This window comes from Cyprinus carpio, chromosome A20, assembly GCF_018340385.1.
Source record: "Cyprinus carpio isolate SPL01 chromosome A20, ASM1834038v1, whole genome shotgun sequence".
Classification (NCBI taxonomy): domain Eukaryota; kingdom Metazoa; phylum Chordata; class Actinopteri; order Cypriniformes; family Cyprinidae; genus Cyprinus; species Cyprinus carpio.
Window position 1 is genome coordinate 2,855,108 of NC_056591.1, and position 19,120 is coordinate 2,874,227.

At 38.8% G+C, this 19,120-nt stretch overlaps 1 protein-coding gene across 4 annotated transcripts in view; it reads right to left on the reverse strand.

Annotated features, from left to right (window-relative positions):
* Window positions 1-3,077: 3,077 nt before the first annotated feature.
* Window positions 3,078-19,120, reverse strand: part of LOC109050311 (tyrosine-protein kinase fynb) — a 73,591-nt gene continuing 57,548 nt past the window's right edge. Inside the window, exons 8-14 of one of the 4 annotated variants that reach the window (XM_042777369.1) lie at window positions 17,322-17,486; window positions 16,669-16,824; window positions 12,325-12,504; window positions 11,774-11,850; window positions 11,140-11,293; window positions 7,551-7,682; window positions 3,078-3,888 (exon numbers count right to left, since the gene is read on the reverse strand). In XM_042777369.1, coding sequence (XP_042633303.1) covers window positions 3,680-3,888; window positions 7,551-7,682; window positions 11,140-11,293; window positions 11,774-11,850; window positions 12,325-12,504; window positions 16,669-16,824; window positions 17,322-17,486 — 1,073 coding nt within the window. In that variant the 3' untranslated portion in view covers window positions 3,078-3,679. The remainder of the gene's footprint in view (window positions 3,889-7,550; window positions 7,683-11,139; window positions 11,294-11,773; window positions 11,851-12,324; window positions 12,505-16,668; window positions 16,825-17,321; window positions 17,487-19,120) is intronic. The other 3 variants (XM_042777372.1, XM_042777370.1, XM_042777373.1) reach the window with 3 other exon arrangements.

Below are 19,120 nucleotides of genomic sequence, written 5' to 3' on the forward strand. Positions count from 1 at the left end.
ACTTTCATTTTGTATTTGTTTATTTTTTTTAGTTTTTGGTTATGTTTTTTTCAGCTCCATCGGCTGTTTATACTTTCATTTTGTATTTGTTTCCTTAGACACGCAAACAATATTTTTAGAAAAAAATTTAAGAATAAAAGTAAAAAATAGAAGGAATATATAGTTTGAATATTTATTTTTGAAAGTTATGAGTGAATATGTATAAATAACAGAAAAAAAGAAGCATATATAGTTTGAATAGTAAATACTTGATGAAAAATCAAGTCAACGATATTTGGGAATGATGTATGTGGTCAAGCCAGAATTAGTGTTCAGGAACCAAACTTCCATCAATGACAGAATGGAGAGAAAAAAATTTTTGGGATATATGTTTTTGCTCTCTTTTAAAACAGTTTAACATGGTCTGACCAGACGCATTTGTGTCATTAAATTCCAGGCTGCAAAAAAGTCATGATTGTGCACACAGTAAAAGTTCTGTTCCTGTGGTCTTGTCCCGGTGGTCGTCTGAGACAAAGGTTGTACAGGGGTCTGTCTCTGGGGCTCTTTTCTCTGGTCTCCGCTGTCTTTCAGGGCTGTAGAGGGTCCTTTAAAGGTGCTGTTTAATTACTGGATTCGTTTTGTCCGGGTGTTTCCAGTGACCAGTCAGTGGTACAGATTTTTTCAGGTCCAATCATGACCTCTCGGACACACACAAATGAAGGTCTGTGGATGATGCAGTCAACACAGGACTGTGATATATCCTACAACATCTAGACAAACCAGGGACTAATGTGAGGATCCTGTTTGTAGACTTCAGTTTGGCTTTCAACACCATCATCCCAGCACTCCTCCAGACCAAACTAACCCAGCTCTCTGTTCCTAGCTCTATCTGTCTCTTGGCGACCATCCTTATGAAGGATTGTGTTCATATATTTGTGGTTGGGTTATGGTGCCCCTCAGGGATGTGTTCTCTCTCCACTGCTGTTCTCCCTTTACACCAGTGACTGCACCTCTACTGACTCTTTCAAGCTCCTGATGTTCGCAGACGACACCACAGTCATCAGCCTCATTCAGGACGCTGATGACTCTGCATATAGAAGCGAGGTTTAGAGTTAGTTGCACATAATTGTGCATAATTAATTGTTAATGTAATAAGAACATGTAACAAAAACACTAAAATAAGGTGTTAACTTTTATAGCTACATCCAGTCTTTCTTTTGTCAAGCAATGGTAAATATAACCACAACTTTAGTCAGATCTTTTGTGTATTTCATAACCAGCGTCACAACCAGTGGCATCTGTGCTAATGTTAATACTACGTTTGTCTCTTTTTTACCTTTGGAGTTCTTATCCTGGTGGCACAAGTACCTCTATATGCGGAAAGATATTCTTCTTCCCCCATTATGAAATAACTTTTTAGCAGCACTAAAAATAATGAGGTGATCCATATGATCATATAATAGTATACCATAAAATGAGAAATATTAAGTATGTGCCACTATTTTATATAGATTTTTTTTAAGTTTAGTAGAGTACACTACCAATGGCAAAAATAAGCTCAACACAAACTTTACTTGCTTAGGGGCATAGTGTGAATGCTGTAACCTGTTAAAATGGGTGGAGAAATAAATATGCACTGTTTATGTGCATATTTATTTCTTTAAAAAACCTTCATAGCTTTTAAAGAGGGATTTCATTAGGAATAAGAAAGAGGAGTAAAGCTTGTAAAGAGTGTAAAATATTGTCTTTTTTATTTCCAAATGGGAAATGTTAACAAAATGGCATGTTAAAAAATGGGAATGGCAATTTTGAGGTGATTACTGACACTTATGATACTGTTAAATCTTACTGTCTGGGTTTTAAAGCAGTTCTGATGAGCACTGTACAAACCAACAAGGGAAAATGGTACTTTGGAGTGTTCCCTTGATCCAAATCCAAACAGACCCATATAGATTTATGTTAGATTAAATAAAATACATTGAAACAAATACTTAAAATCTTAAAAAATGTCCTCCATGGAGAACAGAATAAATGGCGCATAAAAACTGAGGTGCGTGAGGATAGGGACCGGTTGTCGTGGAGGGCAAATGGAACCTGATCGATTTGATGAGGCTGTGTCTGAAACCAAAGACAGCTGCTTTGCTTACTCACTGCCCAGTCAGTCAAAAACTGGTTTCAGACTGGCTTCCAAGGCACCATAATGTCATGTCAAATTATCAAGAGCGTATCCTCAGCGGGACAACTTTGTACATAATTTACACCTAAACAGTTCATAGAGGCACCTTAAGTGTACATATTACTACTTTAAGATACTAAAATGCGTCTTTTAGAGGCAGATAAGGTACAAAGTTGGCCTTTTGAGAGTACTTCCCCAGTGACAAGCTGTTGTACACCAAAATGTAACATTTTTGTACCATTTTCTGACAATACATAACTTTAGCTAGCTTTGCCTAAGACTTATTCAGCAAGATTCTCTTTAAACTTTTTCTCTGCCATGACAGTAGTTGACCTGCAAAAGAAAACTGATAGTAGAAGCAGAGTTTCTGTGAGATGTTCCCTTGTGTCCACAGTCCATCTGCATACACACATATGTGTAACATATGATTCAACCCTTAGTAGACAGGATGCTGGATTCAAACATGCCTTGGGAACTTCCTACCTCTAAATTCTGTATTAGATTGAAGCTTTTTCAGGCTTCGGACACAGCCTACGTATGGGCTAACAATACCTTTTAAACAACCAGTTTTCTTCCAACATGAAGAGATAGAGTGAGAGAGAGAGAGAAGAAACACCCATACTCAAAAATACCTGGTAGCTGGAGAACTAAACACAATGCATTTTGTTTGTGGAGATATGCTGACATATGGCAGTTGTTAATATTTGGCTAGAAATACAAAAATGTACATTATGTGTAAAATAATTTTTTTGTTACATTAGGTTAACATCTAATAATTTGGAGAGGACACAGTTCTCAGAGATTAACAAAATATCAACTCAATTTAGTAACTTAAGCACTGTAAAATATAAAATAAATTAAAGAAAACATGACAATTCAATTTCCCTTGAAGGTTCGGATATTTTAAAAACCACTAGAATAATAGACTCTGAATCTTTATTCCTCCATCTGGAACATGATCTCATCAGAAGACAAGAGAATGAATAAACCACAAACATTCTCGAAACTCAAATATCACAAGCAGACACAGAGTTTTATGCACTGACACACACCTAAACCCTTCATAGGTGTCTGCTTTATCCTTCATGAAGAGCGGGTTCCTCAAAGCGACCAAAATTGCTACTTTGCGAAGCAGCACAAAAAGATGAGCGGGGCTTTAACAGAACAAAAAACATGAACAAAGAGAAACAAAAAAATCATCCATAAACAAGCTTCTCGTATTTACACTGAATACAGGCATAATTTCTTATCATTATAATGATTATGGCCACAACCCTTTCCACGTCCTCTTCCTTCCCACAATTTTCCATGTTTGCCTCCCCAGCTCGCTCATGTGTACACCTCTCTAGTTGAAAGTCTGTGTAAACGGTTCAGTCTTCAGGCGAGTAGGGCGTGGAGCCGCAGGGGAGTAACAGGAGCTTAGGTGAACTTATGAAACTGTACATGCCTCCAGTCAGGAGGGAGTCGAGGGCACTTGGGACGGCCCAGGGAGGATGAGATCAGGGTGAGCCTAGGAGGCTGGGTTTAGAGGTTGTCTCCGGGCTGATATTGAGGTTCGGTTGCAGTGAAGTAATCCTCAAGGAAGGCCTGCAGGTACTCGAAAGTGGGCCGCTCTTCAGCTTCCTTCTTCCAGCACTGAACCATCAGCTCGTGTAGAGAGCTCGGGCAGTCCTGGGGACTCGGCATCCGGTAGCCACGCTCCACTTGTTCCAGTACCTCTCTGTTATTCATCCCTAGCCAAAATAACATGAGAGTTTTAGCATAACAATGCTGTCAGTATGTTTATCGTATTAGAGATTTCAGGAAGACAAATTTCTGGAAAACAAGACAAAATGTTTGGTAACATTATCGTTTAGGGACCAATTTGCACTATTTACTAACTGCTTATTAGCATGCACATTACTAGCACATTGGCCGTTTATTAGTAGTTATAAAGCACATATTTATGCCTTAACAACTACCTTACTAATTATTAATAAGCAGCAAATTATTAGTTTATTGTGGAAAAAGTTAACAGTTTATAGTGAGAAGTGTTTCCCAAACTATACATATATATATATATATACACATATATATATATATATATATATATATATATATATATATATATATATATATATATGGCATTTTTAAATGAGAACTGAACAGTGGTGGACAGCAAGTATCTGTACTTTAGTATTTAGTATCTAAGTGCTGCGTTCGACACCATAGATCACGACATACTCATAGATCGATTACAAAACTATACAGGTATTCAAGGGCAGGCTTTAAGATGGTTTAGATCCTACCTGTCCGATCGCTACCACTTTGTTTAATTTAAAAAGGGAGTCATCTCTCTTATCACCAGTAAAGTATGGAGTGCCACAAGGATCTGTCCTAGGTCCTCTGCTATTTTCAATATACATGTTGCACCTTGGTAATATTATTAGAAAATACAGGATTAGTTTCCATTGTTAGGCTGATGATACTCAACTATATATCTCAACGAGATCAAATGAAACTTCTAAATTATCTAAGCTAACACAGTGTGTTAAAAATGTAAAAGGTTGGATGACCAATAATTTTCTCCTATTAAATTCGGATAAGACAGAGATTTAGTAATCGGACCAAAAAACAGTACACAGAATCTTTTGGATTACAATTTACAACTAGACGGATGTACTGTTTCTTCCTCTACAGTCAAAAATCTGGGTGTTATATTAGACAGCAATCAGTCTTTTGAAAATCATATTTCCCATGTTTCAAAAACAGCATTCTTCCATTTTAGAAACATTGCCAATTTACGGAACATGGTATGCAGAAAAGCTAGTTCATGCATTCATGACCTCTAGACTGGACTATTGTAATGCACTGCTAGGTGGTTGTCCCGCATCTTCAATAAACAAGCTACAGGTAGTCCAAAATGCAGTGGCTACAGTCCTTACGAGGTCAAGAAAATATGATCATATAATTCCCCAATTTTACAGTCTCTGCACTGGCTACCTATTAAGTTCCGTATCAGTTACAAAATATTATTACTTACTTATAAGGCCCCTAATGGTTTAGCTCCGGTGTACCTAACTAGCCTTCTACCACGCTACAACCCATCATGCTCCCTAAGGTCACAAAACACTGGACTCTTGGTAGTACCTAGGATAGCAAAGTCCACTAAAAGAGGTAGAGCTTTTTTGCATTTGACTCCCAAACTCTGGAATTGCCTTCCTGATAATGTTCGGGGTTCAGACACACTCTCTCTGTTTAAATATAGATTAAAAACACATCTCTTTGGCCAAGAATTCAAATAATGCATATCATGATCTTGTACTGCAGTTATATTTGATCAAATGCACATTATTATTTAGCTTGGGTTAAACAAATAAATTTTGCTTAGTTGGAACAGCAGCTATGCTAATTATGCCTCTATTTGTTTTAGATTTACACAAGCTTCAGTCTGGATCCAGAATACCCGAGAAGAGATGATGCCAACCCTGAAACAACATACAGAGCTAGCAAATTTCGCTTTAAGTTTGATACATTATAATAATTGCTGTTAATAGTGTTCATTGTCTGATTATGTCTTTAACTGATTTTTCTGTACATTTCTGCCATATGTACATAAACTGACAGTCACTACTGATAAGCTACAACTAAATATATTGTAGAAACTTTAATTTCTGTAAAGCTGCTTTGCAACGATTTGTATTGTGAAAGGTGATATACAAATAAACTTGAATTGAATATTTTTAGAAAACTTTTTTTTCACTACATTTCAATGCATATGAATGTACTTTTTTACTCCACTGCATTTCATAAAAACTCGTTCCTCATTAATTTGAACCAAAGAAATCAACATCCGCTCCGAAATGCGATAGCAGCGTCTGATTTGTGAACGAGCAGATTCTTCTCAATGAACCTGTTAAATCGGTTCGCAAATGCATTGTCGCACTGAATAATAATAAGACAATCTCTGACTCAACTGACTGAAGGATTCATTCAGAATGTGGATCACTGATTTGATGCGACTGTAGATCTGTTATTCTTAATTATGGATTCATTCACAAAGTTGAATTAGGAGATTGTACATCGACTGTAGCTCACTGATTCAATGATCTGGTCAGAATAAGTCTACTGATAGTAAATGCAAAAAAATGCATCTTTTAGGCTGCATGTCAGTTTTTGTGATACCTTGGAGGTACTGATGCCAAATTTTAATACTGATAGTAAATGAAAATCATATTTAGGCCATGCCTGTCAGTTATTTGTGACTGAAGACATCTAAACCTCTTAAGACCATTTAAAGCTGTGTGTCATTTCCATGCCATTAGCGGTACCAAATAGAACTGATAACATATAAAATACAATAAAACTCTTTTCTCAAACACTCCCTCATTATTTAGTTCTTCCCAATCTTACACCGTTGTTTTGCTGAACTAGCCAGTGTTGCCATGGTGAACTAATTGGGATGCTCAAATAAACAGAGTTTTATCTGTATGTGCTCATATCTTAAAAGTTGTCTTCCAATTGGCCAACATCATCTCTAATTTGCACAGCACAACATTTTCGTTACAAAGCTGTTTTCAGAAAGATGTATTTTCATAGATACAGTATATGGAAATGTAGTCACTTTTGAACCAGAACCACTAATAAAGAGATCCATGAACTCATGTTGCAAAATAAATTATGCAATGATGATCGGGGAGATAAAAACAGACTATCAATCTGTCAATCAAGCCAGGAAATATCAGATCACCGTTTCTGAAGCTTTGGGTGGCAGGACAATAAGACCTGGTTCTAAATACTAGGGATCTTGGAATAAAACTGCACTCATGAAGCCAGAAGATTAATCATCATCATGAGGGACATGACCACATTCAACAACACTGAAACGGAAACGCCTGCAAACATCTGTGGATGATGTAATACTGCACTGACACAATGGCATTTCACACTCCCCTACATTCCAGCCAAGATCAGTGGAATTTGTTTGTAGAATTGTGCAGATGTGTAATAATTCACCATGTATCAGATTTATACTGATGTTAATGAATACTTGCTTTGGTTACTTGATCTAATAACCAACAGACTGTATTTCCAAAACATGCCAACACAAGTAGTTAAAAAAAAAGAAAGAAAGAAAAGAAAACCTGAAGGTGTGGAAAAAGCAGAGTCAGTTTGAAATCAAATGGAAAAATAAAATCTGAGACAAGACATGCCTCTCAGAAATTGGGTTATGTGACAGCAAAAGCATTCAACTTTAAATTTTCAGAGTCTTTTGGTTTAAAGATGAAATATGATGAAAAGGCAGGTCAGACAGTGTTGGCTTTTTTAGTTTATTATTATCATTATTTTTTTAAATCACAATAGTAATTTTACAATACATCTAGTGATCACCCAAAGCAGGCACTTTAAGATTTACCTGGATATGGAACTCTGCCTTTAGTGACCAGCTCCGTAAGCAAGATTCCAAAAGACCAAACATCGGATTTAATGGTGAACTTCCCATAAAGAGCTGCTTCTGGAGCCGTCCACTTAATAGGGAATTTTGCCCCTGTGATACAGACATGGGAGAAAGAAAGAGATGTTTTAAAATCAAAATGCACTGGAATGTCTTGTCATAAAGTCAGCTAGCAATAATTAAAAACTCTAAAATGATGAAATCAAAATATACTTTTTACACTTCTTTCACCTTAAATGGGCAGGACAGTAGGATGAGAGACAGGAAATAATCAGAGACAAGACCGGAGCAGGACCGGGAGCAGACCTTAAGGTGCCCAAGGCACAGCTGAGCTATATGTGAAAGCTCCCACAAGCCACTGCTCTGACTTTACATTTATTTTCTTAATACATATCTTACATTATTCTAAAACAGTATCTGTATATACAATCTTTCACCTAGATTTAGTAATTTGCTGCTCTTCTGAAATGACTTTACTTTTCTGCTGATGTAACCAGTGGGGTGTGTTGACCAATAATATCTCCTTTGTTGTATAAAATTAATTAACATGTAAATCAACTGGGAAATGATTTGCTTTCAGAAGTGACAGTTTCTGGCACAAACAATACAGGCAGTTTGGAGGCAGAATTTCATATTCTAGACAGTTTTATGGGATTGTGCCAGGTCTTCCTTCTGCTTTCCTGTTTTATTGAAAATAAATAGTGACCTTTCAGGTAACGTTTTCCGAGCAGCTCCCTCTACTCTGCCACAACCTCTTTGGCTGCTACTGTATCTCACTCTGCATCACAGACACAGGATAAGCAGTCTGCCAATGAGAAAAGTCTCTTTATCTGCTAGAGACCAAACATGTGGGAGGAAGGTTATTCAAATCACAAAATAAAATGTGGAGCATATATACCTGGACTAGAACACAGCACTATTTCCTTGTGTTCTTAAATAAGCGTATGCTTTAGGATTTGCAACCTTTTTCCGTAATTAACATTCACTCCATTGTAAAACTGGGCAGCCATCTAAGGGGCCGTTTACACAGCAACATTTTCAGCAAAAACTGGAAACTTTTTATGCGTTTTGCCTGTTTGTTTACACGACAACGGCGGTTTGGTGTCTGAAAATGCATATTTTTGAAAAATGGGTTTCAAAGTGCAAGTTTTTGAAATCGCCACAGGTATAGTTTCCGTATAAACACCCAATACTGGAATCTTTGAAAACAGTGACGTCATGCACGTGCGTAGTACGTGTTAGGTATGAAGACATGCGCAGTACATGTCGATTTTAAAGGCAAGCGCGAACAAACATACAGTATATGGTACTGTTGTTGCTGCTCAAGAGTTTGCTAACGCTTCTTCAGCAAAGTGTTGATTTACTTCACCAATATTACAACCAACAGCGGAGAAGGATCATTTACAACATATAATCGTCACTTCCCTACAGGTACTGTTTACTAACAAGGTGAGAGCGCCAACTACTAGCCTGGCATACGTAATACAGCGTTTTCGCGGATATTTGTAAACACTAATCATTTTGAAAACGTCTTGTATACGTGAAACTTTTTAAAAATGAAAGGGAAAAACTTTTCCGTTTTTTGTTGTGTAAACGTAGCCTAACACTAATCCTAATCTTTTGTATTTAATTTAAGATGTTGTCAATAGAACACAACCATATTTAGCAGAAGTTTTTACTTGAGTGTTATTAAACAGATTTAATACCTGATTTTTTTTTTTTTTTTTTTAATAAGGTTTTCAGGTACTGTAAATCGAAACTTTGTGCATCACCATTTATTCTTCACAGACAAAACCAGAACAATCAGTAGTCAATTCTCAGCCCAACACACACAGGACCTCAAACCAACCACACCCACCGCTAAAACTCCCATCTTCTGCTTCTGTCCCCTCACTGAGGCGGAAGTATCAAAACTTCTCCTCTCCAGTCACCCTACAACATGCCCTCTAAACCCAACCCCCTCACAACTCCTACAAGCAATCTCTCCTACACTTTTACCAGCACTCACATACATTATCAACACGTCTCTCCTCACAGGCACCTTCCCCACTGCATTCAAGCAGGCTCGGGTAACCCCACTGCTCAAAAAACCTACATTAAACACTTTACTTATAGATAGCTACAGACCAGTCTCTCTCCTTCCATTCATAGTGAAAACTCTTCGAATGAGTTGCTTATAACCAGATATCACTGTATATCTCACAGAACAACCAACTGGACGCTAACCAGTCAGGTTTTAGGTGTGGCCCTTCAACTGAGACTGCGCTACTGTCATTCACGGAAGCCTTGCGTATTACAAAAGTTGATTCCAAATCATCAGTTCTTATTCTGCTGGATCTATCTTCTGCTTTTGACACTGTCAATCATCAGATCCTCCTGTCTGCCCTCTCATCACAGGGCATCACAGGGATTCCACTTCGCTGCTTTGAATCCTATCTCACTGGTAGGTCTTTCAGGGTGGCTTGGGGAGTGGAGGTATCCAAAGCACATCAACTTGTCACTGGGGTTCCTCAGGGATCAGTTCTTGGACCCCTCCTCTTCTCCACAAACACAACATCACTGGGTCCCATCAAACAGGCACATGGCTTCTCCTACCATTGCTATGCTGATGACACACAGCTCTATCTTTCATTTCAACCAGATGATCCACGGTAGTTATCTGGCTGCCCGGCGGACATCTTGGCATGGATGAAAGAATATCACCTACAGCTCAACCTGGCAAGGACTGAGCTTCTTTTCTTCCCTGCCACTCCAACTCTACAGTATGATTTCTCCATCCAGCTAGGTTCTTCTATAATTACCCCATCAACTTCAGTCATAAATCTTGGTGTAACCTTTGATGACCAGCTGACCTTCAAAGACCACATTACAAAGACTGCTCGATCTTGCAGGTTTGCATTGCACAACATCAGAAAGATCAGGCCCTTTCTTGTGTAGCATGCTGCACAACTTCTTGTTCAGGCCCTTGTCATTTCTAGGCTGGACTATTGCAATGCTCTTCTGGCTGGACTTCCATCAAGCACAATCAAACCTCTACAAATGATTCAGAATGCAGCGGCATGACTGGTCTTTAATTAGCCCATGTTACACCTCTCTTTATCCCTGACAATTTTCAAGCGACAGCTGAAAACTTTCGAAGCTACTTGACTTCATCATCATTAAAAAAAATGTCTTTCTCTTTATCTATTCCTTCGCTTTCTAGCTTGTACTTATTTAAACAATGTCTAAAACTTGGTATTACAAGCACTTCCTGTGTCTGTTTGCCTCTTTAAGAAGAATCACTTTATGTATCCCCCAAATGTAAGTTGCTTTGGACAAAAGCGTCTGCAAAATGACTAAATGTAAATGTAAATTCAGAATACTGTAAGTAACATCTTCAGATAAATTCTATTCTTGTGTTCCACTGAAAAATAAAAAATAATAAAAATAACTAAACTTTCTTTAGCATGCCATGCTGGGGGACCAGCTTCCCAAACAATACGTACTGTATATGTTTGTGTCCAGACGATCTGTGGAAGAAGAAATGTGCTTGGTGGCAAATGTTTCTTACCTTGTCGGGCAGTGTACTCATTGTCTTCAATGAGTCTGGCCAGGCCAAAGTCAGCGATCTTACACACCAGGTTATCACCAACCAGAATGTTAGCGGAGCGCAAATCTCTGTGAATGTAGTTCATCCGCTCAATGTAGGCCATGCCTGCAGCCACCTGCACACACAAACGCTTACACTGAAATGTGCTGAGCAAAGTCAAATCCGTAAGGAATAGTGCTGAGGTTACTTTAGGACAAACAAAGATATATTACCTTCTGGTTGCTACAGTGCCGATACAGCATGATACAGTAAAGTAATATAACTTCATGCACACAACAGGGGCCTGAACGGATTATTTTCAGACTGAGCGAACTAAAGCAGGGTTATTTTCATCCTGCAGTATTTGTTACATCATTGATCTACAGTGGCCCCAAAAACTATATTAAGTAATATACCTATTTTTGCATCATTTAAAGCACAGTGATGAGTAAGAAAATGTCTCTTTCTGAAATAATTCATATCTTTCTTTGAAATAAATGGTGCCTTGCTGTTTTCACATCTAATGCAATTACAGACATGGCTTTTTAAGTGTGGCTTTAGTGTCTAAATATTTTATGGAAGCAGTGAAGAACAGGTTTAAGTGATGTTTCTCTACCTGGGCCGCCATATCGACGAGGTTGGGCAGCTTGAGTGCCCGTCCCTCCCCATCCTTCAGGAAATCAAGAAGGCTTCCTAAAACATACAACATACAGTACACATGTTAGCTTCATCGATACAAGACACATGCTGCTACACAAAACAGCCTGTCTAAACTTCAATTTAAATTAATGGACTTTTATTGAGGGGGTGGATTATCATCATGACTAAATTATGTTTTGATGCTAAATAACATATGTGTAGAGTTCAGGAATTTTCTTCTCCACTGTCCATTAGGTTTTCTTGCAGTATTAGGTTAAATGTCTGCTTCCTCCATTACAGCTCTTCAAATTAAATTTAGCCAACTATAATTTCTTTATCTTTCGGTCCAATAAAGCAGAGTGTTTTGAGTCCTCAAGTGACAATTTCTAAGTTTAGAACATCAACCTTCAATCCTGATTTATCTTTAATTGATTTTTTTTCTCTTCAGTCATGCCTACAACTCCCATCAGTGTTGCTAAAATAAAATAACTCATTCTCTTCACTTTTACTATGAGAATGACTGCTGACCTTTCCCCATATACTCAGTGACAATGTAGATGGGCTCCTCAGAAACAACAGCATAGAGCTGCACTAGTTTATCATGTCGTAGTTTCTTCATGATCTGCGCTTCCTCCAGGAAGGACTCTGGAGACATGGTTCCCGGCTTGAGGGTCTTCACAGCCACTTTAGTGTTGCCATTCCATGTGCCTGACAGAAAATACACAGCAGAGAGTCAGAACAACAGCACAAAGCTCCTAGCCGAAAAGCATGCCACAAAACGTCTTTCATGCACTCCAAAAAAGTTACGCCCCATGTTCATGCAAAATTAACTTGCAATTAAAGCAGCCATTATCACACAAGTACACTCATGGGGATTTCACTATGAATGAATTGCGCCCATTTATAGAACTTTTTTGTATTCACTTTCTGCATTGTTTTGGTACTCTTAAATCAAGAATTATGCGAATCAACACAAAGTTGTGCTGAATGCAATTTGTTGAATGTGTGCTTGACTGCATGGCTTCTTATGCAATCTAAAATATATAATTTTTAGTATGTTTAGATATTTTCTCCAACAAAGTTTTTTATTTTATTTATTTTTTAAACTACATTGTACTTGTGATTTGTAGCTGCTTTTCTTCAAGGAATTTCCACAGACAGTAAAAAAAAAAAAAAAAAAAAAAAAAAACTTTGTTAAATCCACAGCATTGGAATCTGCTTGCCTTTAAATGACACTGTGATGGTGGGCATTCTGATCATTTGAAGTTTGTAATTTATCGGGTATTTAAAATATCTTCTCCTATCCCAGATTAATAGAGACAACTGGCTCAACCAATGACAAGAGTTTTGATCTGGACAATCTGACCAATGAGATGAGTTTTACAAGTGCTTTACATATTAAATATCTTGTTTAAAACTGAAATATTTATGATGTTAAAAACATCATCTCATGTTTACTATGTCAAGGTGGTACTCAAATGGTTACATCAGATGTGGTACCTGGTTTTTAAAATCTACACACACATACACACACTGATCTGTGTACCTCTGTTTATGAATACCAGCAGTGTCTTAAAGACAATAATTATAATAGGCAGATTCTACAGGGAAGCTCATCATGCTCATCTACAGGGATGTATGGGGAGAGGTGAGAGATGAGTACACAAATACACTTATCTTGAATAAGATTGCTTGTGATTAATAGATGTGTCGAATAGTAAACAAAAACACCCAAGACTCCACTTGATACTTACTGTTCATATTCTTACCTCCATTCACTGACATGATAGAGACATATAGAAGAATCACTGAAGTTCTTACAATAATTATCAAAACAAATCAGAATGTGTAAAATGTGCGTGCACAAATTATCTCTAGTTTGTCCGTCAAGTAAAGTTTTTTCTTGTGAAAAATCAAATTTAATAGATTTGAATCTTCAAACTGCTCTTTTACAGCAGTTCATGGTAACCATGACTGTGAAATTTCAGACAGAATAAAAAATAAAAAATAAAAAATAAAAACCCATAAAAGTAATCCTAATGACTTCAAGTATTCTAACATTTAGTTGGAACGGACCAAGTCATTATTCAACATAATAATTAGGGGCGGGTGATGTGATTTTTTTACAGACTTCTTTCAGACTTTTCAAGACTATTTTGCAAGTTATTGAACAGTGAGAACTAGTATGCACTACAACTAATATAAGTAAAAAGTCATCAAGCTTATTGAAGACAAATAAGAACAGTCAGAAAAAAAAGACAAGCAATAGAACAAAGATACAAAATAAAGTACATTGCTTTAAATGTTTTCGGTAAGTCTATCTAACATTAGCCTATTCAGGTGAGAAACATACTGGAATTGAATAAAGTAATCAAATGTAAAATACAAAAATGAATAAATGAAATATACATTGATTCTTCTTAAAGCTAGAAAAAGTATTAGGTTGAGTGCAGTGAGTGGTTCCCACTGCGTCCTCTAGTGGACATTATGGGGAATGCCATCAGCAGCTTGGTGTCTGAAGCATGTGTGAAAACACTCCAAATGCACTGGACCGTGCAGCCCATGACATCATTAGCGGAAGTATAAGTATAAGAGGGTGCCTGTAATGCACCTCATCAGCTTCTTTTGTCTTCAGGAGCCGTTTGTTTGTGTACGTATAGAAAACACTCTGCAAAACCTTTCAGGTAGTGCATGCCTCCGTCTGAGGACCTGAGAACATGCATGACTGATGCATTTTGTGCGTGATTGAAAAGAGTGCATGTTTGGTTTTTGAGGAAACTGAATGCACTCTTTGAGAGGCTTTTCTTGATACCTGCAGATTCACGCGACTCATATGTCTCGAGGGAGTTGAATGCACTCATTGAGCTCATCTTTGTGAATAAGTGTGGATGGAGTGCATTCGACTCATGAGGAAGCGGGATGTGTTCATTGTATGCATTCGCAGGACTACTTAGAGGGAAGGTAAGAAGCGCATTGGCCTCTTGTGCGAATTGAACTGGCTCATAGCGATGTATTCTGCTCTAGCTTAATTCTCGAGGGAATCTAGCATCTTTTCTTTTCTGTTCTCTCCCAAGGAATAGTATTCAGCGTTTGCACAAGCACATCTGGCTCTCAAGGGAGTTAAACATGTGTTTTGTGATGTGGTGGCAATAATTGGTTCCAACCAGGCTTTACTCTCTCGCGAAGGAAAAGAGTTGAGCTCCTACACTCCATGATTTTGTTCCTGTGGCTGCCATTGAATAGCTGCTCTTTGGCTCTGGAGGAGCGAGACGTTCCTCAATATGTATGTGGATATTGAAGTAGGTTTCCTTGTTCCGTCTGTTTGGTCTGCTTGTATGGGTTGGGCTGTCCCCCCTTACTAGGGGCTTTAAATTGGTGGTCCCCCTTTTTGGTTCCTTGGATTGAGCTCTTGTATAGTCTCCTAGGTCCACCTATAGCTGCCTCTTCAGAGATGGTAACTGTCTGACGATAGTTTCCCTTTGACGTGCTGCTCTTTGGCTTGGGCTCTTTTCCTTGTAATTAGAGGCTGTATAAGATCTACCAGTTGAGGCTGGTTTCATTTAATAAGACCTACCCCCTGAGTTGTGAGCACTTTCCCCACCTAATATTTCTGGTAGCAGGGCTGGGCAGCTTCCCCGCTTTCTAGGGCTTTAAGTAGGCAGCCCCCCTGAGGTTCCTTTTTGATACATTAGGCTGCCTCCCCTGATCAGGGTATTTTCAAGCAGGCAGTCCCCAGGAATAACATATGCTTTGGGCTATCTCCCTTGCATTTGGGTTAAAAGTAGATGGCCCACTGTCTTTAGGAACATAGCTGTTTGAGGACAGTTGTGTTCTCAACTTGGTTGAATGGGATGTCCCTGCTTAATATTAGTGTTGGTTGGTTGGTTGGGTCCACCCCCTCCCAATCCAAGTTATTTTAACTGTCCAGGCATCATTGGCATGCCTCCCTTTCTAAATTAGTTTATGTTTGCCACTATGTTTGATGCTCTCTCACCAGGTGGACAGACAATGCACCGAGGCATGGCATAGTGGATATTTCATTCCCCATAGTGTCCTCTAGAGGACACAGTGCAAGTTCCCTTGAAGAGGAATGTCTCAGGTTACGCTTGTTACCATGGTTCCCCTAGAGGAAAAGAGACACTGTGTCCCCTTGCCATGCCTAGGATCTGCCTGTTTCACGTCTCCTTCAGACAAAGAATTTGATGACTTGCATTACAGGCGCCCTCTTATACTTCCAGGTGTGCCTAATGACGTCACAGGCTGCGCGGTGCAATGGAGTTTTCACACTTGCTTCAAACACCGGTCATGCTGACGGCATTCCCCATAGTGTCCATTAGAGGATCTAGTGTCTTGTTCCCTCTAAGGGAACCATGGTTGCATTCGTAATCCGATTTGTTTTCTCTTTCTTTTGTTGTTTGATTAACACAGACAGCAGCAGGTTTATTAGGCTGCTATTACTTTGACCTAATACCTTCCTGGATCTAATATACTGACAACAACCGATTTTCTCACAGCTGGGAATTTAAAAGCTATTGTCACCATAAATAGACTGTATGTAAAAATAATTTTTTTAGATTCTTTAAAAAAAATGCATAAATAAAAATAAATCAATCATTATTAAATAGGTAAATGAATGAATGAATAAATACATACATAAACATCAAAAGCATTTTTGGTTGAACTGCTGCTTTAATAAAGATGCGATTGAGATGGTTGAGGGATGTCAGAAGATTGTCATAAGAATGAGGGGAGCAACCAATATTTTGTATCAAACAGGATTAGATTTTCATCTCTTCTTCATTTCAGATCCTCATTTAAAACCTAAGTTTGTGTGGAGGTCAGAGAATGTGGGAGAGAAGGCAACTTTCTTACCACACCAAACATCAGCAAAACACCCGGCCCCCAGCTTCCTGTCCAGCATCAGAGACTCACGGGCGACTTCCCAGGAATCATGGCTAAGTCCCACCGTATCAGGGATGTAGACCATGCACACACCCGTTAATTGAAAGCACAAACCATCTCCACTCTCTATAAAGGGGGAGGAGTAGAGGGGTTAACTAGCAGGACGACGGGGGAACATGCAATGAGAGAGAAGGAGGGTGGTCTTGTTTTCCCGAGAGGGTTGGTCACTTCATGATGTCTGAATATTCCAGAAATGGATGTACACATTGGCCTGTACATCCAGTGGTTTACATCCACTGTAAGAGTGTGTTTTTTAAAAGTCATCAGAGGGTCAACTTGGCAATCATCATGCCACAAATGCTTTTGTTAGAGCTTAACATATTGAACCCGGAAGATTTGTTTAAATAAATAAGCTTAAATATTCAGACATTTGTAGTAACTTCTCTCACCTTGACCTTACTTCATCTCTCTCTCTGGGGTGCGCTTCCCAAGAGCAACCGTGGGTGCACGTTCCATAATTTCCATTGAACTGTATTGGTACTTGCGACCATAGTTGGCTAACGATGCTTTTGGGAAACGTACTCCTGGTTGGCTGCTGCTAAGCACTGTGGGATGGGCCATACCCATCCAAACCTCCCCGAACTGGCCGTTGCCCAAGCGCTTTACGAGTTGGAGTGACTCCCGTGGAATCTCCCACACATCTTTGGTTTTGACAGACAGGTCAGTGAGCCTTGGCATCCCTTTGTGGCAAGGGACGACCAAACGACAGCAAAGCCCCGCTGCCCGCTCTGAGCGTGTGCACACAGACACATACAGATAAACACAAAGTCAGAGAGAGAGAAAAGACAAGCATCAGAAGCACAGAAGGAAGCAGTACAGTTTCATGATGCATTTTTTTTTCAGTGGAATCAGCATTTGTTTGTGAAAGACTGAATGTCACTGCATGGAATCTTTTACTTTGTGATAAAGACTTATGGGCACCTTGAACAAAAATAACAACTAGAACCTCATAACTGATTGAAAAACAGTGATGGTTACCAATCAAACATTCAGTCTGAACTGTTTTGTAGCTTCCTTTGAGATGTTTGCTCCTTATTGATAGGCCATAATGTAGGAGATGCCATGTTTTGACAAAGGGTTAATGTGTGGCATTTTCCAACAACACTACAGCAATGTTTACTCCGGACTGTAAAGCTGAGATAACAGAACACTTGGCACCAATAGATGCATCATTTCAGGAATCAGTCATTGAGTGCCATCTGCTCTGAGCTTGAGGAACCCGAGCATGAATCCGGCCTCATCAGCCATCAACATCATGAGCCCTCTCACATATGGGAATAAAAGTGTGATGATGATGATATCGGATTCATTGGATCTCTAGTCTGAGGTGTTTTCACACTAGAGTTTTTAGTACAGACTCCAGTCTGATGTAAACGTCTTCTTTGGTAAGCACTTCGATTTAAAGCAAGGGTGCACAATCCTGTTCCTGGAGATCTACCTACCAGCAGAGTTCAGGTGGATGTTTTTCCAGGCAGTGTTGCCAAGTCTGAGGTTTTCCTGCAGAATTGGGCTCATTTTTGACTGCTACCGTGGGTTGTTTTTTAGCCCATGGGTTAACGCGATCTCTCCCCTTGCTATTTCGACGTAGGGGGCCCGCACCAAATGGGAAAACCTCATAAAAATGCAATTGGCCTAGTTTTATTTTATTAATTTATTTTCTACTTCATTTGGGCTCTATCATTTTTAAATAGCAGTTGAGGTGGTTTAGTTTCGCGGACCTGGCAACTGTTAGTACATCTACCCTGCGTTGTTTCGCCAAGTGTATAGTGTAAATGCAGATATCAGATATGGATCAATTTTAAAAGGAGATATAAGCTGGTCAATATCCAGAATTGGACTTCAAGAACTGCAATGTAAATGCAGCCATATAAAGCAACTGTGTCATTTAAGAAGACTTGGATTAAACTGCTCAATTCATTCAACTGGATTATGGATTCCAATTTCTTTAGTTGTGTCAGTGAAAAAAATTTAGTGTTTTTGAACGAAACCTTTAAAGTGCCCCTAATATACAATTTTTACGGTCCCTAATATTTTGACATGCAAGGTCAAAATGTGCTTTTGTTTTCTCAAAATATGCATTTAATATCATCTCATTTTCCAGCGATTCTCAAACGATTCGTTCGAAGCATTTCAAGGAATCAGTCACTCTAAACCCCTCCTTTCGGTGAGCCTGCTCTGCTCTGATTGGTCAGATGGCCTAGTCTGTTGTGATTGGTCTACCGCATACAGAGTGTCGGAAACGATACGCCTATTTCAATAGTTCTGTATTTTGAACGCTGGCTAGAAAATATAAACATCTATTTTTTATCATACGTACAGGTTGTGATTCAGTGGAGCCAGGTGGTCCAAAAAAACAGGATAC